Here is a 23,310-nt window from a genome sequence, read left to right on the forward strand (position 1 = left end):
CATGGCTGGATTGAGGCCTGTGGATGGTCACAAGGGGAAATGTTAGCCCGTCTATTTTCAGAACAGAAATCGAACCTTCTGTATAAAGTTCCCATCACACTAGGGGTCTGATTTCCACAAATGGATAGTGACCATCTAGAGGCAGTCAGTTATCATAAGCATAAGACAGAAAATGCTAGTTTTCAGTTTGGTTGTTTTTAGAGAAAGATACAGACACTTTTGGAAGAAAGGTACAAAGATCTCTGACAGAGACCAAAGGCAGCTGTGTGTTTAGTTGCCTGTGGTGTGAGGACAGAGGACCTGCTCTCTGGTCTGTTCAGGTGACTGCAGGTCTTCATCCGGGCGCCAGGAGACGCCCCTGCAGGTGGGCGTGGATGTGGACAGGTGGGTGGGGCAGAGCAGACGCAGGTGGGGCTGTCTGTCCAGTGTGTTGCGTGGTCTTGACATGTTGCCTCTGTCCCTCATAACTGCCTCTCCCCCCACCGGGGACCCCGCGGTCCCCACTGCAGCAGAGTAGGGAGGCGTGCCTCCTCCAGGACAGCCTGAAAGGCCTTGACATCTTTGCGGAAGAAGGAAACGCAGGCCCCCTGTAACACAGAGGCAGGAGGGAGCAAACGCAGCTTTGTTCTCTGAGCCTGGGAGAAGCTCCCCAAGGAGAACCAAGTGCTCGCTGTCACCGTCTTCTCTTTCTCGTGAAAGGAGCGTCCTGGTCAGGGCCAGCCCGTGGACAGCCATCTCTGAGCGTGAGGGCGGGCTAGAGGGCCTGTCACATGTGCGTTTCCTCTCATCCTGTCTCCCCCAGAGTGAGCACGCCAGTGAGGAAGCTGGTGAGGGTGAATATGTCAATCTGTATTCCTCTGGCCAGAGCAGCGAGGAGCGGGCCCCCTCTCGAGGAGTAAGTAACCTCGGGGCTGCCTCATGCATGTGGCTTGGCCTGGCAGGGGTTGGGCCCCTGCTTCTGTCTGGCTTAGCCTCCCGGTCGCTAGCAGACTGGGCCCCTGCGGCCTTGCCAGGAGCCAGCTCGGCTCCATGGGGAGAGGACGTGGCTTCCCATTGGAGGTCTTCCCTTTCCTTTTGCTTCAGTGCGTGTGGTGCTCCTCAAGCCTAGCCGATGGGTCTTCTGGAAATCTACGGGAGCAGCCTGGTGTTGGCCTGCCCACGAGTCTGGTTGCTCTTGGGGATTTCTTTCTTCCCATCTCCTAGTGTTGAGGTCCATCTTCCATCCCTCACCCAGAGGGAGGGACTCTTCTCTCCAACACTGAGCCTTCCAAATCTTCGTCTCCTCTTCCTCCCAGCATGCTCCTTCACTGCTATGTTTGCTGCTCCCAAGGAAGCTGGCTGAGGCTGTAGGTAGCCCCTGCTGTGTTTCTGCACACCTCCCTCCCTCCTGAGAGAGTGGTGCCCTACCTGACATTGCCCCCCTGTTTTACTGCTGTCCCAGCTCGACACAGTCGAGGTACAGCTGTTCTGTGGAGCAGTCAGCTTTCCGGGTTTTGCTACTGCAAAACGTGAGCAAGTTCAAAAGCCTCGAAAATAACTCCCCCCACAGTCCTGAGCAGGACGAGCCCCTTGAGGGAAGGTGCCATGAGGACTCGAGTCCTCACTGGTGATCAGCTCAAAGGGCCCAGCCCATTAAAAACATGGTCACTGCCATTAAGATGGTCCCTCGAGGGCCGGCCCCTTGGCTTGGCAGTTAAGTGCGCGAGCTCCGCTACTGGCGGCCCGAGTTCGGATCCCGGGCACGCACCTACGCCCTGCTTGTCCATCCATGCTGAGGTGGCGTCCCACATACAGCAACGAGAAGGATGTGCAACTGTGACATACAACTGTCTACTGGGGCTTTGGGGAGAAAAAGGAGGGGCAAAAAAAAGGAGGAGGATTGGCAATAGATGTTAGCTCAGGACCGGTCTTCCTCAGCAAAAAAAAAAAAAAAAAAAATGATGGTCCCTCGAGGGGATCCCCACAGGATCTTAGATGTCCACGCAAGGCAAGCCCCATATCAGGTGTTAGCAAGTCATAGAACATTATGGAGTTTTCACTCCAGTGGGATTCGACCGTGTCCGTGGGAGCTAAGCTATTTCTCCCCTGGTGTTCCCACCTCACTTCTCCCCTGTGGTGACCTGTGCCCCCAGCATCATCCAGTTCAGCCTCTGCACAGTGGACTCCATCCCAGACTGGCCTTCCGTGGCTCTCCCTTCACCCGTGAGCATGGTCAGTGCTGACTCCTCTTCACCTCGAAGCACTCTCCACGATGACGTTCCGCGCATTCATGCTGCCCGTCCCCTGTCATGGCCGCGGTGGCAGACCAGGGATGCCGGAGGGCCTTGTCGCTGAATGGGCGGGCCGGATCCCTGGGAAGAAGCTAGCTGCTGGAGGAGGAGGGGGTTGCACGTGTGCACACGCTCAAGCAGCTAGACCCCGTGGAATGGGAGCTGGGAGGCGGTGGGGCGCAGCAGCCCTGAGGACCCTCTTTAGCCGGGCAGTCAGAGGTTTGCTGCGCACCAGCAGCGCACGGTGGTTAAGGACCCAGGTTTTGGAGGTGGACGACCCTGGGTTTGAGTCCGGGCTGCAGCCTTCTAGCCGTGTGGTCTTGGGCAGGGCCTTGAACTTCTCCAGCCTCGGTTTCTGTGTGTGTGCGTGGGCATGGTGACGGCAGCTAACGGATAGGGTCTTGGTAAGGGCCTAGTGAGGAGAGGTTTGCGAAGCCCTTAGCACAGTGTCTGGCTGAGCTTGGCTGAGTGGGAGCGACTATGACAGGCCTTTCTTCCAGGAGTTGGTTGGGATGGCTTCATCTAGGTTGGCTGCTGACAAAGATCATAAGCAGTGGCACCTTTCACTCTTCCCAAAGGCAAGATGCCAGTCTGAGGAGGGCCGTGTGCTTCCTGTGTAATGAACCACATTCACGGTCGGCTTGTTCACATCTCAGGTTGCTCTGTAGGAACTTGCACTCAAAAGCCACGTGCAGGCAGGAGTGCTGGGAAGCAGATCAGCCCCAGCGTGGGGCGCCTGTCACAAACCCAGCCCTGACTTCTCTTTTCAGGAATCACCAGCTGTGAAAGACGGACATCCCAGAGATCCCTCCTCGGTCGGCGGTGCTCCGGGGAAGGAAAGCAGAGACGGCGGGGAGAGGTAGGAAGGGACCCCAGTGGAGCCGGGTCCCCTGCCAACCACGTGTCAGCCCCCTGCCAGCCAGCACGCCAGGCCTGCAGGCGCTTTATGTCCACATTCTTTCCTTTCTCTGAGTCTCAAAATTATACATACTCAGGGTAGAAAACATGGAAAGTACAGAAAAGTGCAAGAAAAATCACTAATCATGCCACCCCTCACAGGCCTTCCCTCTAACATACGGTCTGCCATTACTTCTTGATATCTGCACACATATTATCCACCTTACAAGTTACCCACGACAGTCTTGTCTTTTGTGTGTGTGTGTGTGTGTGTGTGTGTGAGGAAGATCGGCCCTGAGCTAACATCTGCCAATCCTCCTCCTTTTTTTGCTGAGGAAGACTGGCCCTTGGCTAACATCCAGGCCCATCTTCCTCCACTTTATATGGGACGCCTGCCACAGCTTGGCCTGACAGGCCGTGCATCGGTGCATACCCGGGATCTAAACCAGCGAACCCCGGGCCACCGCAGTGGAGCACACGGACTTAACCGCTTGCACCACCAGGCCGGCCCCAGTCTTGTCTTTTTCAAATCCTAGGCCAACCTCCCTTGGCCTCTTCCAAGTTCCAGTGCAATAAGGGAGTGTAAAAGATCCCCCCAAAAACCTTTTTATTATAAAAGTTTCTAGATGTAGTGTGTACATTGTGTTGCTAAACCATTTGAAAGTAAGTTACAAACGTGACAGCCCCTAAATACTGCAGTGTGCCCCCTAAAAACTTAAAAGGCCTGCCTGACTACAATGTCATTATCACACCTCAGAAAATTAGTAATAAATTCCCTCATATCATCTGATATGCAAACCACCTTCTAGTTCCCCAGTTCTCCCTCAAGTGTCTGCCAGGGCTTATTTCTTTGGAAGCAAGCTCAGTCAGAAATCATCGTTGCGTTTGGTTGTCTGTCTCTTAATCTCCCATAACGTTTTTCGGTGTTAGCAGGAGTGACACCTGACCAGGTTTAGACACACAGTGTGAGTTTCTCCGGTGTGCACCTAACAAAGCATAATGTGCAGGACGCGCCAGTCGGCTCTGCCATCTGCAGCGTCGTGTCGGCGTCACCTCGTTTGTGCCATGTTCCGTACATTCAAGCTGTCCCTCCTTTAGACCAAGGTCCAGCTACTACCTCTGGGGTCCCAGCTGCAAAGACAAGCAGTACCCGGCGGTCATTGCCAGGCCCAAGCATAAATGGTTGCAGAGGTGGTAAAAATAGCAAGAGACAGAAAAAACATTAGAAAGCATTGATAGGGGCTTGTTGACGTAGGCCACCGACCCAATGCTGTGGCCACTGTTCTGTGCCATCTGTCCTTGTTGGGTCTGATTCGTCTGCCTGGCTGAGGTTTCCCCAAGTGTGAAGCGATGATGGGCTTTCTAGTTTAACACCTGGTGGCAAAGGGCGCCTGTGCCACACGACAGCAGCTCGTGGTTCTGTCTCCCTCTTCACTGGACCTGACAGTGCCATTTTCAGAGTTCCAGATGGTCCTTGGAAAAGAAGCAGAAGGGTGAGCACGTTGACTGGTTAGAAACAATCACTAGGATGTCGTCCTCTGTCCACACAGGCCAGTCAGTGACGAGACGCGTGGCAGAGCCCCTTGCCGGGGCCGCACGTGGTTTCACTCTGGCCCTTCCAGGTTGCCTTACTGAAGGCGCTAAGACTTAGGGGAAGATGTGGCCTGTGACCACAAGGCCAGCCAGTTCCTCACAGGATCCATCATGAGGGTCATAAGAATAAAACACAGACCCTGCCCGGAATGCCCCCAGCTGCCCCGCGCACTCCCGCTGGCGGGTGGTCCTCTCCCCCACCAGCAAACCCCTCCTCGGCTGTTCCGTCTCCTGTTGTCTGTCCCGTGCTCGGGGGCCTGCCCTGCCCTTTACACTCGGCTCCCTGCTTGTGCTGCTGCCCCAGCTGCTTGTTTTAGCACCTGTCTCTCCCGCTAGAGCCCGCACCCCGAGGACAAGGGCTGGTCTGCCTGCTTCACGCTTCTGCTTGGTCCCACGGAGAGACAGCCCTCGGGCCAGTCTTGGGGAATGAAGTCGTGGGGCATGGCGTTCAGGTCCATGCTAACGTGTTCTCCCATCCTGCTGCCCTTTGCTGTTCCTCCCCTTGAATACTGACTGTCCATGCAGTGGGCCTCGACAAAGATGACTGAGACCATCACTTGGTTAAATAGCTTGATGGAACCTTCTTGATCTTGCTTAACCCCTTCCGTTTACAGATGGAGATGCAGAGAGAGCAGGAAATGTCCCAAGGTCACACAGCTCATTAGAAGCAGAGCTAGAAATCTCGTCTGCATCCTGGCTTCTGTCCACTGCTCAGGCCCCCTGTGGTGGGCACGGGACGGGTCTGGGCTTCACATTATAGCACATTATAGCACATATAGGTTCAGGGTGGACTGGCTTGGGGGAGCAGTTCTCGTGCACAGGGCTACACCTCAGCCTCCAGGCGTCATGGAGCCCAGGGCCTGTTTGACGCAATACAAACCACTTCTCCTTCCAGGGCCCCAAAGTCACCAGATGCTCCCGAGTCAGCTCAGGCAGAGGAGGAAGTGGACGAGCTGTCCCTCATCGACCACAATGAAATTATGGCGAGGCTGACACTCAAGCAGGAGGTGAGTCCTTCACGGGCCTTAATTTTTCCGAGTCTGAGCCGTAAAGAGAGTGAAGGGGCTCTGAGGACAATGTAACCTTGAAGTGTGTCAAACAGAAAGACCTCAGCGAGGTGTTGACTCCTCGAGTCCGTGGGCTCTGGGCATCTCGTTTACCCTGGCCCAACGCCTGGGCCACCATGGCTGTGAAAAGATACCAGGCAAATGGATGAATTCCAGGAGAGAGTGTGCTGTCCCCTTCTCTGACACTTTAGCGTGATCTTGGGCACGTTATGTGACATCTCTGGGCCCCAAATGATGGGCCTCTGGAGGGTGTGGTGAGAACGAATCCATTAGGGGGCTCAGCACAGAGCCTGTGTGTGGGGAGCCCTCATTAGCATAAGACATTTTATTATGTTGTTATTGATAGAATAACCGTACCATAGTTGGAGTGGGGGAGACACAAGCCAATTGAGAAATTTCAGGCCTGGCCACTGTGGCAGCCTCCATCCTGTGGCTTGTCAGGAGAGCCTCATTGGTAAAAACAGTCCCCAACCCTGTCAGATAGAAGAGGGCTAACCGGAAAGCTTTACATCTCCCGTCTGCCCTGCGATTCTGGAAACACAGAGGAATGGCCTGATAAAACGGCCTTGGCCCACCCCTGAGGAAGTGACCGTGTTCCTGGGCTCTGCCTTGCCAGTGGCGCGCGCACACACACATGCACGCACGCACAAGCAGGCGGATACTGCCTTTGCACCTTCTGGGCCAGGCTGAGAGTAATGGGGAAGGTGGGGCTGGTGGAGGCGCTTGGACCGTGGGCTCCTCTCAGAGAGAGAACTGATGTTTCGTGACCCTTGCCAGAAATTTCTTCTGAAATATCAGGTAATGGGTGTAGCCACCCCCACCCTTAGCTGGAAATCCAAGGCGCTTTCAGGACTCCGGAGTCCAGGGGTGAAAACCTTAGGCGCTGAAGAGGCGAGTGCATCCCCGAGAGTGAGTGCTGCAGACAGGAGGAGGCCGAGGGGTGGTCGTGTTCCCCTCGGAATGATTGAGTGAGGAGTGTTGCAGCCCCAGGGCCAGGCCTGGTGATGTGTGGCCTGGGTTTCCATTCCTAGCCCTGGTGACAGCCTTTTTTGTCTCCAGGCCGCGTTTGTGGCTTAAAGCCTCTGTTTGCCTGCATGGAAATAAGACTTTTTCATTAATTGGCAGGTGGCGGTCAGAGGTCATAATAGCAGTGTCAGGTGTAGTTGAATATCTTCGTGATGCTTCACATTCCTCTAAGAAGGGCTCCCTGGGAGAACCTGTGACGTTACAAGTGACTTTTCCTTCCGCCTGGGAAACATTGAGATTTATGGCAGCTTGCTGCAATTTTAGGAACATGAACATACTTGGAACAGCCCTGCCGGCCTCCCCGTGGAGTCCCCCCTCTCCCAGCATGTGAGAACTTCCCTCCTCGCCCCTCTGACCGTGGGTGAGAGGTGAACAGAGACAGATGGAACGGCGCCAGGTCCCCCGACCCAGTTGTGTCATTAGAACACTGTGTCCTGGTGCCCACTATGTCCTGGCGTCTGGGCAGCTCCTGGGGCCAGCCACCCCAGATGAGTTCTGGCCTGTGCCTGTCTGCCGAGCGCGGAGCAGTGGATATGCTGGGTGCACACACCTGGCCTCTATAGCACGGCTGTGCTGCTCCGGGGCTTAGGGAGAGCAGGGGAAAGGGGACTTGGGGTCCTGCAACACAGCATCTTTGTCATCTCATCCCTGCCCGTGACTTCCTAAACCGGCTTTTTTACAGCTGCATTTTGCCTCATGCCCTCCTTCACTGTTGTCATTGCAGGGTGATGATGGGCCAGACGTCCGTGGAGGATCTGGGGATATCCTACTGGTCCATGCTACTGAGACGGACAGGAAAGGTACGGCAGCGCTCTCTGTGGTGGCTTTTATCTGTGTCAGAGCTCACTGGATCAGGCTGGTCCTGCTGAAGCCCCAGCATCGCTCGGCTCCACTGCACTCTCCTCTCCTCTCCCCCAGCCCTGAGCAGATCAGAATGGCGGTCCTGGTGCTGTTGGGTCACCATAGGTAGAGCCTACCCTGGGGGACAGGTGGCTCATGTTCAAAGCCAGGCCCTCTGCTTCCTGGCCTGCTCTGAGTCTGTCCTCTGTTGGTGCAGATTGTTGATGGCCCCAGGACCTACAGGACCTACCCCCAGTGCTGGTGCCCCCACAGCAGGACCTGGCCTCTCCCCACACTTGTTTCTTTTTTACATTTTTTAAAATTATTAAAAAGATAATGTAACAACAATGTTAAAGTAGGTTGTGGAAGGAATTAAAACATCCCAATCTTGAAACCCTAACCCATCCATTTCTTTTCTTTCTTTTTTTTTTTTTTTTTTTGCTGAGGAAGATTAGCTCTGAGCTAACGTCTGTTGCAAATCTTCCTCATTTTTTGATTGAGGAAGATTAGCATTGACCTAACATCTGTGCCAGCCTTCCTCTATTTTGTATGTGGCTCACCACCACAGCATGGCTGATGAGTGGGGTAGGTCCACGCCAGGATCCCAACCCACAAACCTAGGCTGATGAAGCAGAGCGTGCCAAACTTAACCATTATGCCACGGGGCCAGCCCCCATCAATTTCATTTTTGTAAACGACCTTGTCCACATGTTTTTACAGCAGATTTCCCCAAGTATGTTACACAGAATGATTCTAGAGATTGTAAATCATGAAAGTAGTACAAAATAACCTTTACATTGCAGAAAATTTGAATAATAGAGCAAAAGAAGAAATGGCTCCCACAGACTCCCCGCAGCTGCTGTTTTGCCTCTGGGGTTTGCCTCTTCACCCTTGGTTTCTTCTGACCTGGGCAGAGCCCAGGCCTGGAGACTTTGAGTTCTGATCCTGGGTCGGCCATTCACAGGCTTGGGCAGCTGAGGGCACAGCCCTTCGCTTCTCAGCCTCAGCTGACCCAGCTGTTTGAAGCGGTTTGCAGTGTCCAGTGGCTGTGAGGTTGAGTGAGCTGACGTGAAACGTGCTGCACGTAGGAAGCGCTCAGGGAGTATTCCTTGTCCTCCTTAGGAGCATCCCCCGCTCTGCTTTTCTGCAGTAAACCCTCCTCCGTGCCAGGCAGGTCAGAGCTCTGTCCACAGCCAGGCAGGAGGAGCGATTTTCATTTTTGTCCAAAGGCGAAGGGCTGAAATGGGAGCTGGCTCCAGTCCTCGGCTCTGGGCAGTGGACGCCACTGTCCTGCCAGGTGCAGCCAGCTGTGGCCACGACCAGAGGGAGCCCTGCCCAGGAACCTTCCAGTCCATGCTGACTCTGCCTGGACAGAGGCTCTGCTGCCCGCTGGGGCTTCTGCTTGGTTTTATTAACGGAAAGATTCTGAGGCTCTGCAGAACCCAAGTCATTTGTGCGTGGGATGGACTGTTGAGGCAGAGGCCCTGGGCCACATAGCTAGCTCCTTGGGCAGGTGGCTTCCTGTGGACTAAAGACCACACCCATGGCTCAGGGGCCTGCAGACGCTGATCTGATCTTCCAGAGGCATGCGTTGGCTTGTGCTGGACCTGTCTCTGCTTCCGTGCCCAGCTCCTCGTAGACAAAAGCCCATACTTGACACTGAGCTGGGGAGTAGGGGAGTGAGGTCCAGGAAGGAGCCGGAACACAATCCTGTTGGCCCCTGCTGTGACACCAACCTGTGAGCCTCCCTCCCTCACGCCCAACCCCACACAGGAGCACGTGCCGGTCTTCCTCTCGTGTGTCCTGGGAGGTGATCAGCACGGACGGGGGACAGGAGCCAGGGCTGTGCCAAGGTGCACTGCTGAGCTGGAGAAGTGGGGCTCCTTGAGATTCCTCCACCCAGGGAGTTGGAGGTGAATGGAAGAAGATAGGGGAAGGGGGTCTGTGTCCAGGACAGAAAACGTGAGCACTGTGTCCGCTCCACCTCACAGTGAGGAGAAGGCTGGAGCTGAGTCAGGACTCAGACCTCAGCTCCAGCGCAGAATAATTCTGAAGTTCACAAGCTTGGCTAGGGCATTTGTCTTGGAGAGAGTCCTGCATTTAAACATTCCACTCCTTTTTTCTTTAGTGTCAGCGACTCCATGGTTGGGAGGGAGTGTCACAATCGCACATAAACAGGGGGCTGTTGTGATTCTGGAAAGGTGGGGAATCCCTAGCTGGAACCAGCCCTCCAAAGGGATGGGGTGTGGGTGGGAACTGCCAGCCCAAGTCCCACCCGACTGCTAGAGAGCTGCTCCCTGTCGGCCTGTCCCTTCCCTGGCACCGGAGCAGGCACACTTGTGTATTCCAGCAGCGTGTCAAGCTTTGCCCCTTCAGCCTTTTCTTAGGTCTCTCAATATGTGGAAATTCCCAAGGGTTTTGTTCCTGGGCCCTGCCGTCTAAAAAGTATTACCTGTGATTTAACTTCAAAACCCTGCTGACAAGTTTGCATTATTTTCTCTGTGCCCATGATGATTAAGACCCTTTGAATCATCCAGTCTTAAGATGACGGACAAGAAGCTCTCAGAGTCTGATCGGGGGTGGCTGATACCTGCAGCAGGCGTGCTGCCCAGCTCTGTCCCTTGCTGGTGGCAGGCGTCACTGATCAGTTGTTCTTCCTCTAGACCTGGTGTTGTACTGTGAGGCCTTCCTGACGACCTACAGGACCTTCATCAGCCCTGAGGAGCTCATCAAGAAGCTGCAGTACAGATATCCTTCCTGGGCCCCCAGCCCTGGCCCCACACCCCTCACGCCGCAGATCCTGCCCGAGCCAGGAGAAGGAGGGGCTTCCTCTTCCCTCAGCCCTCACGCAGGGAGCTGCGTGCCTGTGGCGGGCAGCAGTGAGGGAGGTGCGCAGCCTGCTCTGCCGCGTCCTGGCGTTGGGACCTTGGGCAAGGCTTCCTCTTTGAGCCCCTTTGCTGGCTGTAAAGGGGCTGATGAGATTCTGTGAAGTGCCCAGAACGTAGGGTGTGGTGCCTGATGGCAGTGGTGACCACTGGGTGATTCTGAAAAAGAATTGGAAAGAATTGACATGCCCTGAGGGGGAGGGAGCCCTGGGGGAAGGGGGCCCTAAGGGGGAGGGGGCCCTGGGGGGTGGACGGAGCCCTGGGGGGGAGGGAGCCCCGGGGTGGGGGGAGGGAGCCCTGAGGGAGACGGAGCCCCGAGGGGGATGGAGCCCTGGGGTGGAAGGAGCCCTGAGGGGGGAACACAGCCCTGGGAGGAGGGAGCCCTGAGGGGGGAACGGAGCCCTGGGAGGAGGGAGCCCTGAGGGGGGAACGGAGCCCTGGGGAGAGAGAGCCCTGAGGGGAGGAAGCCCTGAGGGGAGCAAGTGAGCTGCAGGCCCCTGCAGACCCACATCATTGGCACCTGCAGCCTCTCAGAGCTGAGCCCCAGGGCATTGGGGGTGATGGGTGCGAAGTGTGCAGGGCTTGAGGGGATCCAGACTCAAATGAACGGCCTCAGGGGTAGGCACTGCCACTCCACCTGCTGGGTGACCCAGCAGTGGATGGAAACTCCACGTCCAGGACGTCCAGTGTCAGCTCCTACCCCTGAGCACATCTGCCTCATACGTTCAAGTATCACTCCCTGCGGTAGTGGCAGAGGAAGACCCTGGGGCCTGGAAGGACCCACTTTTGTTGCCTCTCTCTTGGGTCCAAACCTGCCTGTCCTGCCGAGGCTAACCTGGAGCTGCTGCCCAGGGTCCCCTGCTCCTTAGCCACGTCCCTACATCACAGCCCATGACTGCCATCTGCTGGACATCTGCTGTCAGTCAGGGACAGGAAGTCCTGAGCCCTCCCAGCTCTCCCCCTTCCTGTGTGCCCTGAGGCATCCCTGACCCCGGCCTCCAGACTGTGCCGTCCACTCTCCCCTTGCCCCGGCTCTGGAGGCCCTGTCCCTCAGACTGAAGTGGACAGTCCCCATTTGTAGAGCCTTAGGCTCCCTCCAGCCTCACACGTTCAGTTCCTCAGGGCGCCTGCTCGCAGGCCTGGCTCAGCGAGTGATAGTAACTCACGCGTGTTGTGAACTTCCTTGTGTCAGGCCTGATGCTGAGCATTTGCACGTGTAATCTCTCTCAGCTGTAATATCGTTTTATGTATATGTTATTACCATATTACATATGGTGCCATCATATCATTTCCTATTATATAATTATAATAGGGCAACTGAGGCTTCGAGAGGTTAAGTGACCCATATGGCTGCTTGGTTGGAGAACAGACACACCCATATACACCCCTCCAGAGCTCAGGTTCCCAGCATCTCTCTGCTCGGCCACTTCAAGTGTGTTAATGGAAGCACTGCTGCGTCGAGATCCTGGGCATGGCTGGCTAGTGAGCCCTCTGTGGTGCAGGCCCTGGGGATCGTCCCTGGCACGTGGCTTCTTCCTGAGTGCCCGTGCATCACTAGAGAGCAGGCAGGACAGAGCTGGAGAAGGGTCTAGGGAGTTGATGGTGAACACAACAGGGTGGTAAGAAACCAGGACCCTTGAGGCGGAAACCACGGCCTCAGGGAGGAGCTGGAGGTGGTCCGTGTTTGAAAGGGGGCTGTGGGGAAGGGGGCGGATGTCCTTCAGGTGGCCTCTGAAGCTATGAAAGATGGATGGGAACTCATGCGAGAGTGGAGGAAGACACCTCTGGGCTCTGCACCTGCCCAGGGACCTGGGGGTTTCAGGGCGTGTGGTTTTGACCTCCTTTCTCTGCCTGAAGCTCAGCAAGGTGGCCTTCAAGGGTCCGTAGGTCTCACAGGACCCTTGGGTTTAACCCAACAGAAAGGCAGGTGTGGGCGGTGCAGTGGAGACGGCTCTGCGGGCAGGAAAGGGTAGAGGTCCAGGACAGTCCTTGGGGTCAGACAGGTCCGGGCTGGATCCTGCTTTACGGCTCTGCCACTTGGCGTGAGTCCTTTGCCTTCCCCACGCCCTCGTTCCCGGACACGATGCCTGACTGGCGGGCTTCCTGGCCCACCGTCGGCACTCAGTCCACGGTAGCGGGAGGAAGGGGCCCTCCCGCTCCCATCACCCGTCTCTGCCCTGGTGAGCATGGCTGTTTCTTTAACCCACGCTCCACGTACGAGAAGTTCTCTCTCTTCGCTGACACGTTCAAGAAGCGCGTCAGCAAGAACACGTTCTTCGTGCTCGTGCGGGTGGTGGATGAGCTCTGGTGAGTGCTTCCGCCCACGGGGTCGCAGGGAGGCGGGTGGGGAGCCCAGCAGGCCTCGGGAGTCTGGGGGTTCCCTGCCAAGATAGGGGCGTCCTGTCACAGTGCACCTGCCTCTCCTGGGGGACGTGCCCACAGAGCCCTGCCCGCGGTCCTGGACGGGGCTCGCTCCTGCCTGCACTAACACAACCCTTGTGGAGAAGGACCTGTCTCCTTAGACCAGCCCCGTCCCGGCCCTGATTTCCTCGTGGGGGCCATCCCTCTGGCATGGAGCTTAGAGCCTCATCCACAGTCAGCCATGTCCTCAGCCACCAGCACTGGGGAGGCCCTCGCCCGCCCTCCTCTGCTTTCCATGCCCCGCTGATGTGGCACTCACATTCATTTAACAAATACACGTCAAGCTGGTCCCTTTCCTAGTTCTGGAGAGTCCTTGGGGCATGGCCTTAGTCAGTGACTGCACAGCTGTGAAACCACCAGGTGTGGACAGTGCTACTCGGAGGAAGTTCAGGGGCGTCTGGTCTGAGGGGCCAGGACCTCTTTCTTAGTGACTCATCACCCCCGGAACCAGGAGTTCCTCCGGGCACAGTCTGTGTGCGATTTGTCTCCATAGCCCAGGCCCCGGCATGGTCCCTGGTGCCAGCGTTTGCCGAGGGCATGGCGGGGACTGTTACCGGTGAGACTTGGGAGGACGCCCCGGCCGTCCCAAGGCCTTTCCTCTTGCTCTCTTCCTGCAAGAGGTTTCCCAGCTCTGCCGATTGCTGCCGCGGGGGCCTCGGGTATCTCGAGGTGGATTCTGGACCCGGTGGCAGCAGTCCTGTCCCTGTGCTGGTGTTCCTGCCCCTCACCTTGTGGCCCTTGGCCCTTCAGTCTCGTGGAATTGACAGAAGAGATCTTGAAGCTGCTGATGGAGCTGGTCTTCCGCTTGGTGTGCAGCGGGGAGCTCAGCCTGGCCCGCGTGCTCCGGAAGAACATCCTGGACAAGGTGGACCAGAAGAAGCTGCTCCGGTGTGCCAACTCCGACCAGCCCCTGGCAGCCAGGGGGGTAGCCGCCAGGTGAGCCGCCAGCTGTCCGTCCGTGGCTTCTCCAGCCCCTGCCTCTGCTGGCAAGGGCTGTGCCCCACAGCTGCCTCTCCATTCCATTTCCCTTCGTGTACCCCGCAGCCTCACGTCCTGGTTCTGCCCAGGCCCTGTGACAGGGTGCCTCAGGGACAGCCCGATAGGTCCCCTGGGGGCTGGGCCTCTTCTCCAAGGTGATGTGTGACGAGTCGCCTTTTTACCAGGAAGTGGGGCGGCAGGGCGTGGGGGAGCTCACAGGAGCCGGTGAATGCGTTCTGGACTGTGGTCGGCTCTTAATTATCTTCCTGGCACTGACATGGTGGCTGTGAATTCTCGGCCAGCATCCTGTGCCGTCCTGAAGGTTCCTGAGACCCTGTATAAAGCATCCAGTCTGGCGCCTGCCCCTCAGCCCAGCTGCCGGTGTTTGCTGATGTATCGGCCCCTTGCTGGTGTTTTAGCTTTCGGTCACGTGGCACCAGCTCCCCTCCCACTGGGCCCGGGGAAGTGGGGTCGGGCGTTGAGTTCTCGGGCAGCTGAGCTGTCCGTGGGCTCACGAGGGGAGCTGCAGCACCTGCCCCGCAGAGGCAGGAGAGGAAGGCAGGCACCATGGTCCCCAGGAGGAGCGTGGTCTGGTCCTGACCCGCCACGGACCCACTTTGTGGCCTCCGTCTCCTGCCAGGAAGCGAGGCTTGGGGCCGCTGCTCCTCCGGTCTCTCAGCTCTGAGGCCGGCAGTGCAGCACCTGCTCAGCTCCCGCCGTCCCTGTGCCCTGACCACTCGTCTCATGCCTCTGTCTTCCAGGCCAGGAACGTTGCATGACTTTCACAGCCATGAAATAGCCGAGCAGCTGACACTGCTGGATGCTGAGCTCTTTTATAAGATAGAGGTATGGCGCTGGGCTGGGCTGGGGCCGGGGGAGGGCTGTTGCTGTCCCGGCGAGCCGCTGCTGCTTGTCCCTGAGCGAGAGAGGCCACCCTGTCACAGCAGAGCCAGAGGGCTCTGGCTCGATCCCGTCTACTTCCTTTTTCAGATTCCTGAGGTTTTGCTTTGGGCAAAAGAGCAGAATGAGGAGAAGAGCCCCAACTTGACCCAGTTCACGGAGCACTTCAACAACATGTCCTACTGGTAAGGCGCGCCGGTGCGAAGCCCCAGTTCTCTACAGCGGCACATCTGGGTGGGTTCCCGTGTTTTTCTTGACAGAGAGTTCCAGTGGCAAGGAGAAGGAGGTGCCTCTTTGATTCCTCCCAGCTCCTCCTGAGGCCTGCGGGCATTATCTGTGAACTGTAGGCAGCAGAGAGCAGGGGCAGGGACTGGATGGGGTGCATCTTGCATGTTGGAAGGGTCACCTGGAGGGCTGGTGGAGGAGGAGTCTGAGACTCAGCAGGGAAGAGTGCCAGGATTGATGAGTAATGTCTGCCGCAGATGGCGGCAGGGGAGGGGGTGTGAAGTTTGCCATCCTGCATTGGTCGTCGCCAATCTCCCCACAGCCAGGCAGCCTCAGGGTTGATCCTCACGCTGACTCTGCCTAAAAGAAAAAAAGTTAGCAAAGGAGAGATTCTATTAATACTTTTATTTAGCCTTTAATTCTTAAAGTATAATGAAGCCCAAAAGTGTGTTTATACTATAATGTATAATGAAATTGTTGGCTCTTCAAGATGTGACTCAAATGCGCCACGGCCTCCCAGCATCAGAAGATGGTAGGAGCATGGCAGGCACGCAGTCTGGTGCTGTGGCAGACCCCACCCTACACACAGTCCACCACTGCCACCAGGGGGACGTCCAGTATTTTTTATATGCTCCAAGAACTGCTTGTTGGAGAAACATCAGGTCATCCGCTACTTGCCCTGCTTTCCTTCCCGCACAGGAAGGGCTCCCGTCTTCAGCAACGTGTGCTCAGCGGCAGCAACCCAGCCTCAGTTCAGGGGCTTGCCCAGTAGGACGTGGTGGTTTCTGGGCAGACAGAAGCTGCCTCCAGCCCTGAGCCCGGCCTCTGACTCAAGCCCCTTGCTGAGTGCAGGAGGCTCCGGGCACACCCTTGGGGAGCTGCCTAGGAGGAGGTGCACGTGGGGTCCTCAAGGCGCGTCAGTGCAGGGGCCCTTAACGGGGCAGAAGAGGCACAGCAGAGGTGGCATTTCCTCCGAGTGGGTGTAGCCCCTGTGAAACCACAGTGGGGTGAGGCCACCATGAGGTCCTCAGAGACCGGGCTTTGGCTTTGGCTAAGGTTCCGAGAGGTGCCCCGCCTTGTGGCCGTAAGGTGGTCTCTTACCCAGGTGTCAGCTAGACCTGAGGCCACGAGAGGAGCGTGTCCAGCCCCGTGGAACTTGGGGTCAGCACCTGTCGGGAGAGCTCTGTGTGGTCCTCCTCAGCCTTGCTCTACACGGTCAGCGGTCCCTGTCCTGGTGCTTGGCACTGCCCACCAGACCTCTTGGTGGCCTCTTGCCTCTGCCCGGATGCCGTGAGCTCCTTGAGAGCAGAGACTAGGGCTACACTTGCTGCCTCGCAAGCCCTGGGCACTGGGTAGGCGTGGGCTCCTGGCTGGCCAGCGCAGGAGTCCACGTCCATCTCCACCAGGAGCACCCTGGGTCCCGCAGGGAGACTGGTCAGCTGAGCTGCCGCCCCTTTTTCCTCTTGGTCTCTGCAGGGTCCGGTCAATAATCATGTTACAGGAAAAGGCCCAGGACCGGGAACGGCTGCTCCTGAAGTTCATCAAGATTATGAAGGTGAGTGTGGGCACCCTCTCCAGAGCCCAGCCCTGCAGACCCTGCCCCGGGAGGCCCTGGGCCTGCCTGTCCCTGCACCTGCCCTCACTGCCACCTCGCCCCTGTCTGCAGCACCTACGGAAGCTAAACAACTTCAACTCCTACCTGGCCATCCTCTCGGCGCTGGATTCGGCGCCCATCCGCAGGCTGGAGTGGCAGAAGCAGACCTCGGAGGTGAGCGGCTGGGAGGGAAGCTGTGAAGTGGGAGGCCTGCCTGGCCCTTGGGGGAGCTGGCTGTGGCAGGACATGCTGGGGACAGGAATGGAGACCTGCACTCGGGCCCCTGCTCTGCCGCCGACCTGCTGTGCGGCAGGGACGGCCCAGCCCCCACCTTCATCTCCTGTCTCTAAGCTCCAGTCATAGGGCCCTCAGGGGCTCCAGGGTCGGTGCCAGGGTTGTCACATCACAGGCCCTGCTGCCTGCTCTGCAAGCCCGTGCCTGGGTCCCAGCTTCACTTGCCCCTTCCTCCCTTTGGCCCCTGCTTCTGAAGGGGCTGCTCTGGGCTGGGGGCCACGTTAGGCACTGGGGACGTACTGTGAAGGCCAGACACCTTATAGGGTGGGTTTCTTCAGGGTGCATGCTAAAGGGAAAGGACGGGGTGCTGAGCAAGCACGTGACCCAGTGGTCAGCCCAGCCTGGGGTCAGGAAGGCCCCCGAGGGAAGTGTTGATCACACCAAGACCTGAGCAGAGGAGTTTCCTGGTGGGGGGGGCGGGGGAAGTTCCCATCAGAGGGCGCAGAGGAACACAGACCGGGAGCAGGTGGGAGCTTGATGCCCTTGAGCAGCAGAGAAGAGGCCGCATCACAGGGAAGGGGACCCGCTCTAGATCACGAGGGCCTTAGGGAGACTGGCGAGGAATTGGACCTTTGTCCTGTGTGGCAGCTGGTCCTGGAGAAGGGGGGCAAAGCCCACAGGGCTGAGTGTTGGCTGGGCCCCTGGTGGTCGTCTCACAGGGCGACATAAAGGGATAGTTATAAAACAATGTCGTATGGAGAAGTGGAACATTCACACCAGCTGCTCTAGAAACACAAACGAGGTCCTGAGAAGGCAGGGGAGGCTTCCTGGTCGTCCTGTGACACATCAGGATGAGAGGCCCCTAGCAGGCAGCAAAGCGGGTGAATGGCATTGTGGGGAGGGGCAGGAGCAGCTGAGTCTCCTAGGCAAGAACCCCATGCGGTGTGCAGGGGCAGGAGCAGCGCGGCCAGGTTACCTGCCATCTCTCGTGGACTCTGCCTTGAGTGCAGTGAGGAGCGAGGGAGGGCTCAGAGCCAAGTGACCCGGTTCAGCGTGTGCTTTAGAATCTCCCTTGAGCTGCAGTGCGGAGCAGCACCCAGCCAGAGCCCGAGCTCCAGGTCCCATACTTGGTGGGCGCTGGTTGCCCAGAGACACGGTTCTGAGCAGGGACAAGCAGCCTCGTGGGCCGTTTGTCCACAGAGGCCTGGTCCCCCTGCGGCCAGGGCAGGGCTGGGTCTGGCTCTGGGTTTGTACGTGTGGGCACGCTCGAGTGTCGGCGGAGGGTGGGTGATGAGTGGGTCAGTGAGGAGGGGCAGGGCTCAGTGCCCTAGCACTGTCTCAGTGCTCACAGGCTCTGTGTCCCTCCTGCCCAGGGCCTAGCAGAGTACTGCACGCTGATTGACAGCTCATCCTCCTTCCGCGCCTACCGGGCCGCCCTCTCTGAGGTGGAGCCACCGTGCATCCCGTACCTGTGAGTAGAGCCTCCCAGCAGGTTTGCCCTCTCTTGATCTGGGGAAGATGTATCGCGCTCAGAAACCCTTGCTCCAGGTTTCCAGCTTAGGTGTTTGTACTTGTATTTTGACCTTGAATGTAAAACGTGCTCCTTGTTACACAATTGAAACAGGAAAGGAGAGATCCAGTGAGAACGGGTCTGTCGTGCCCATCTCCCAGGCTTCCTCCTGTTTCCTTCTCTCATCTGCCAGTAGGCGTGCTCAGGCGTGTGTGTGGACAGACATAGAGCCCGTGGGTGGCATCATGCTCTATTCCAGCCGTCCTCAGACTGGGCTGCGTGTTACAAGGGGGCCCTGCAGTCACCCAGGAACCCTGAGAGCACTTCCCCAGTGTGGGCCGTGGGGTAGAGTCGATGGGTGTTTCGTGGAAAAGGATCCTTGGTCACGTAAGCTTAGGAAATAGTGGAAAAATCAAAGTTACACTGGTTCTTTGTTACAGAACTTACCAGAGCCCATAACATGCTAGTGGACACTGGGAATCTCCAAAAAAGGGTGGAACACTCAGCAGTGTCCCAGGGCTGAGTGTTTGATGGAAGATTCCTCAGGGCTGGGGCTGCCTTTGAGGCTTTCACCCTCAGAGATACAGATCTTGCAGCCAATGACCCTCTCCTTGCTTCCTAGCCTCTCACCCTCACTGACCACTAACGCACTTGACCGTCAGGGGTCCACGTCTGGGCTCCCGAGGGTGTCAGCTGTGCCCTCGGGCTGGGCTCTCCCTGGGTGGGAGAACTGCCCCATCACTCGTCCTTTGGCTTCACACCCTCTGTATTTAGAAGCACGTTACTCCACGTGTTAACAAAGAGGGGATCTCCCCGACCCCCAGTTTGGGGTATTTTCCTGTTCATTTATTTATTTTACGTTAGCACACGCACAGCTCTGCCGGCAGATGCTGCAGCGTCAGGTCCCTGGGGGTCCTCTGCAGGCAGACGGGGTGTTCGAGGCTCCTCCAGGACCTGAGCTGGCTTTCCCAGGGACCCAGAGTGTGCGAGTCAGGAATTCACAAACATCCCAGATGTGCTCGTGGGTTGGGCAACTGCTCAGGTGCAGCCCAAAGGCATGGGCCTCGTCAGGCACTGGTTCGTCCTGTGGCTTCTGAGTTGCTCTCCAGAGCAGTAACTGGGCTTCTCCATCTTCCCAGGGGGCTCATCCTCCAGGACCTCACCTTCGTTCACCTGGGAAACCCAGACTACATTGACGGGAAGGTGAACTTTTCCAAACGGTGGCAGCAGTTCAACATCCTCGACAGCATGCGGTGCTTCCAGCAGGCGTGAGTGCTGCCGCCCTGGGGGCCGGGGCTAGGCGGGGGCACACCTGAGCCCTGGGCTCCTGGGGCCCAGAGCACAGATGGCAGGTGACAAAGGACCAACGGGGATTCGACACCTGCTCCTTCAGTCTGTCTGGACGATGTGAGAAAGTGCACATCAGGGCTGAGCACAGCGTGGCCCCAGGCCTGTACCCAGAGTGGGCAGCCAGCTTGTCCTCTGCATTTCCAGTAAAGGAAGCTGGTGGCCAGCCTTAATGCAAGGAGGAGGCTGGCAAACCCTAGCCCACCTGACTCCAGGGCAGTCGAGGGTGGGCTCGGGCATCAGAGCCCACCCAGGTTGGGGCACCATGCAGAGGGGAGCCAGGCTTCTGCAGACCTGCCTGGCTGCAGGGGTGCTGCTCAGGAGACCTGGCAGGGAGCAGAGAGAGCACAGCTTTAGGGTCCAGCCCGTGCCCTGCATGCTGGCGGCCTCATCTCCGAGCACTGGCCTCCTCCCCTGCAGCCTGTGGGCCACAGTAGCCCCTGTCTCGTCAGTTTGCTGGGACTGGGTGCGTGGCCCCTTCGGAGAGATCATTGGGCTGTTCACCCACACGGGCTCTCACTGCCTGCCTCCCCCACCCCCCAGGCATTATGACATCCGGAGAAATGACGACATCATCAACTTCTTCAACGACTTCAGTGACCACCTGGCCGAGGAGGCCCTGTGGGAACTCTCTCTGAAAATCAAACCCAGGAACATATCAAGGAGAAAAACAGACCGGGAAGAGAAGACCTAGGAGCAGGTGCCATGAGCGAGGAGAACGCTCATGAGAGGCTCAGAGGGCGGCTCCAAGACCGGAAGGAACTTTGGACCTGTTACGTGGTGGCGGCGCCCCCTCCCTGGGCAGGCTGCAAGTCTCCCAGCCTCAGAGCCACAGGGCCCGGGTGGGAGCCCGCGGCAGCGTCCTGCCTCCCTCCTCCGCGAGAGCGGACCCCGCGGCCCACAGTGGACCAGCGGGCAGGTCTCAGGACTGACGTGTGAGCCGGCGGTTTCTGCTTTCCCTTCTGTCTCCCCCCCAGCACCGCCCCCCCCCGCCCCCCCCCTGCCTTGGAGCAGCACAGGGATGGCATCAGCAGACCGAGAACAGTGGCAACCTTTACCCCTCTCCAAGTTCCAGGGTCCTGACTCTGCTGAAGTGACAGATGAGTGACCAGGAATGAAGGAAGGAAGGGGACATTCAGGTGGGTGACAGAGAGGACCCGGGGAGGGTCCTTGTACTTTCCAGACTGCATTTAAAGTGGAAGACGGAGTAAGCTTGTTTTCTGGCCAGCAAGGCACGACAGGGGGCCCCTCCGCAGCCCTGGAGCTTCAGTCCTGGTACTGGCCCTCAGAGCTGTCCTGCTGCCCGCTGGCACCACAGGGCCCTCCCACAGTGGGGCGGCAGCAGTGTCTGTCATCTTTTTGTCCCTTCATCCCCCCACCGGCGTCCCACTGGCCCTCATCCCATCATCTGGCGCTGTGGGGAGCTGGGAAGAGGAGGCTAGAACAAGGGATGACTTTACCATCCAAGAAATACATTTTCTCTGAGCTGGGGCCAGTAGCTCTTGGGTGAGTTAATTCAGAGGGAGGGGAGCAGAGGGGCATTTCTGTCCCGGGAAGGCCCGTGGCCCCGTCCTCTGTTGCTTGCTGTGTGCCTTAAACTCCATCTCCTACCCCCTCCTGCCTCGCGGGCTCCCCTCTTACCTTACTCCATCCTGGTGGGGCCAGAGGGGCCTCTTCTGGGAAGGACAGGGTGTCCCTAAGGGCAGGGGCCAGGTGCAGAGGCGCCTCCTGAGGGTGGCTGCCACGGCTTTCCCAGCCCCTGGCGGGCTGGCTCTCCTCTGGCAAAGCTTCTTCAGGAGCAGATGCCCTCTGCCTCCTCCTCCTTCAGAACCACTCTCACTGCTGAGGTTGACAATCTGAGGCAGGGTTTACAGGGGGTCTCTGCACCCAGAGGTGCCGGCTCCATGTCAGCTGCGAGTGGAGCTGCAGGCAGGGTGCCCGTGGGAACCAGAACCAGACGGTGGCCCCCACGCCCCCTGCGTCCTGTTTTGCATGATTGAGTGGTCACTTCTGGGTTTGGGGCTTGGTCAGGCGGACTCCAGGATCTGCCTGTGCTCAGTCCAGATTAAACAGAACAAGGAAGAGTCGAAAGCAACATCCGTGGATTAGACTTTTGTCAAGGAGACCACCACGTCCCTTTGAGTCCCTCATGGGTGTTGGAGCAGCTTTTATCAAGAATACGTGGGCTGGTTTTTCCTCTCGTTTGTGCATCCTGGACACGGAGGGGAGAGATCTGTGAACTGTCAGTCACCCCCCCTCTGCCAGTGATGCCGCAGCCGGAACGTGTCACTTTATTATTTAAAGAGTGTGTGTGGAGTCGCTGTTGATGAGCAGTATTGTGTGTGGGTTGGCATTTAGTTTGTTCCCGCTTTAAGTCCTCTCATTTCAGTCTTTCCTCTGCCTTCCCATCTTGCCTCCCGCCCTGGCCCAGCTCCGTTGACTGCTGCTGTGTGCGTGGGGGCCGCTGTGCCCTCGGGGCCCGTGGGTGGTGTGACCAGCACTCACACGCATCAGCGGACGGGGGCGTGTCCGTGGTCAGGGTCTATCCGCAGGTCTGTTCTCAGGCGTGAGCTGGTGGGAGAGGCTTCACCCTTCCTCAATTCAGAACGGACCCTGCACCCACACCCCCCCCCCCACAGGCCCTGCCCGCTTCCCTCCAGGAGCCCTCGGCCGTCTGGGCAGACGTCTGGGGCCCCAGGCAGGCAGTGCAGGCGGTGAGGGGCCAGCGCGTCCAGGGGACCGGCATGAGGGCAGCAGGCGCAGTGTGTGTTTTAACTTATTGGCTGACAGGCTTCCCCACCCCATGCCTCATAAGACACCACCTGGCTGTGATCCGTCTGTCTTGGGGGCTGAGGCCGGGGCGGGGGGCAGGGTGTGGGAGTGGGTCTGTGTGGCAGACCGACACGATCACGCTTGGTTCCCTGCAGAGTCAGTGCTCACCTGCAGGTGTGGGGGAGCCGGGGAAGGGCAGGTGCGCCCTGTCTGACCTGAACCCCACTGCTGTGCGCCTCCCACTCCCTGCCCCACACCTCCCCGATGTTACATTGTAATATAGACCCCCAACTAACCTGGCTGATAGTGGCATCTTCCTGCAGACATTTCAAACCTGTAACTTTTATATGAAAGGAAATTAAACACAGATGAAAGCCACGGCGCCTGGGTGTGTACGCCATCTGCCGCGTGTGTCAATTAAAGCCACAGTCCGAGCTGCCACCTCTTTTCTGTGCTGTCGTGGGTGGTGTTCCTGGCACACTAAGGGTGTGGTCATTTGTCCCAGTCCCCAGACTCGCTTGCCGTGGGGGTAGGCCTGACAGAGTGGGATAGATGTCACCAGCTCCTCCCCAGAATGTCCCCTCCTATGTCTTGTGCCCCAGAAGTGGGTTAATGCACAGGAGCTATACTGCACCCCCCACCCCCCATCGTCCAGGTAAAGACTGAAATTTCTCGGGTAGAATTCAGGGAGCACAAGGGTGTCTAGAGTTGTTTTCAAAGCCCCCAAAGTGCTGTCTTTGAAAGTGTGTCT

General features: G+C 57.8%; 1 protein-coding gene across 5 annotated transcripts in view; it reads left to right on the forward strand.

Annotated features, from left to right (window-relative positions):
• RAPGEF1 (Rap guanine nucleotide exchange factor 1) overlaps window positions 1-23,000 on the forward strand; it is a 143,019-nt gene extending 120,019 nt beyond the window's left edge. For 3 of the 5 annotated variants that reach the window (XM_087418883.1, XM_087418884.1, XM_014782274.2), the window contains 13 exons: window positions 3,041-3,129; window positions 5,656-5,767; window positions 7,578-7,653; window positions 10,357-10,441; window positions 12,793-12,885; window positions 13,750-13,935; window positions 14,739-14,823; window positions 14,968-15,062; window positions 16,579-16,657; window positions 16,769-16,870; window positions 18,304-18,401; window positions 19,580-19,708; window positions 20,331-23,000. In XM_087418883.1, coding sequence (XP_087275009.1) covers window positions 3,041-3,129; window positions 5,656-5,767; window positions 7,578-7,653; window positions 10,357-10,441; window positions 12,793-12,885; window positions 13,750-13,935; window positions 14,739-14,823; window positions 14,968-15,062; window positions 16,579-16,657; window positions 16,769-16,870; window positions 18,304-18,401; window positions 19,580-19,708; window positions 20,331-20,481 — 1,380 coding nt within the window. In that variant the 3' untranslated portion in view covers window positions 20,482-23,000. Of the gene's footprint in view, window positions 1-802; window positions 896-3,040; window positions 3,130-5,655; window positions 5,768-7,577; window positions 7,654-10,356; window positions 10,442-12,792; window positions 12,886-13,749; window positions 13,936-14,738; window positions 14,824-14,967; window positions 15,063-16,578; window positions 16,658-16,768; window positions 16,871-18,303; window positions 18,402-19,579; window positions 19,709-20,330 lie in introns of all 5 variants that reach the window. The other 2 variants (XM_087418886.1, XM_087418885.1) reach the window with 1 other exon arrangement.
• Window positions 23,001-23,310: the final 310 nt, after the last annotated feature.

This window comes from Ceratotherium simum, chromosome 29 (genome assembly GCF_057802395.1).
Source record: "Ceratotherium simum simum isolate JZ-2026a chromosome 29, ASM5780239v1, whole genome shotgun sequence".
NCBI classification, from domain to species: domain Eukaryota; kingdom Metazoa; phylum Chordata; class Mammalia; order Perissodactyla; family Rhinocerotidae; genus Ceratotherium; species Ceratotherium simum.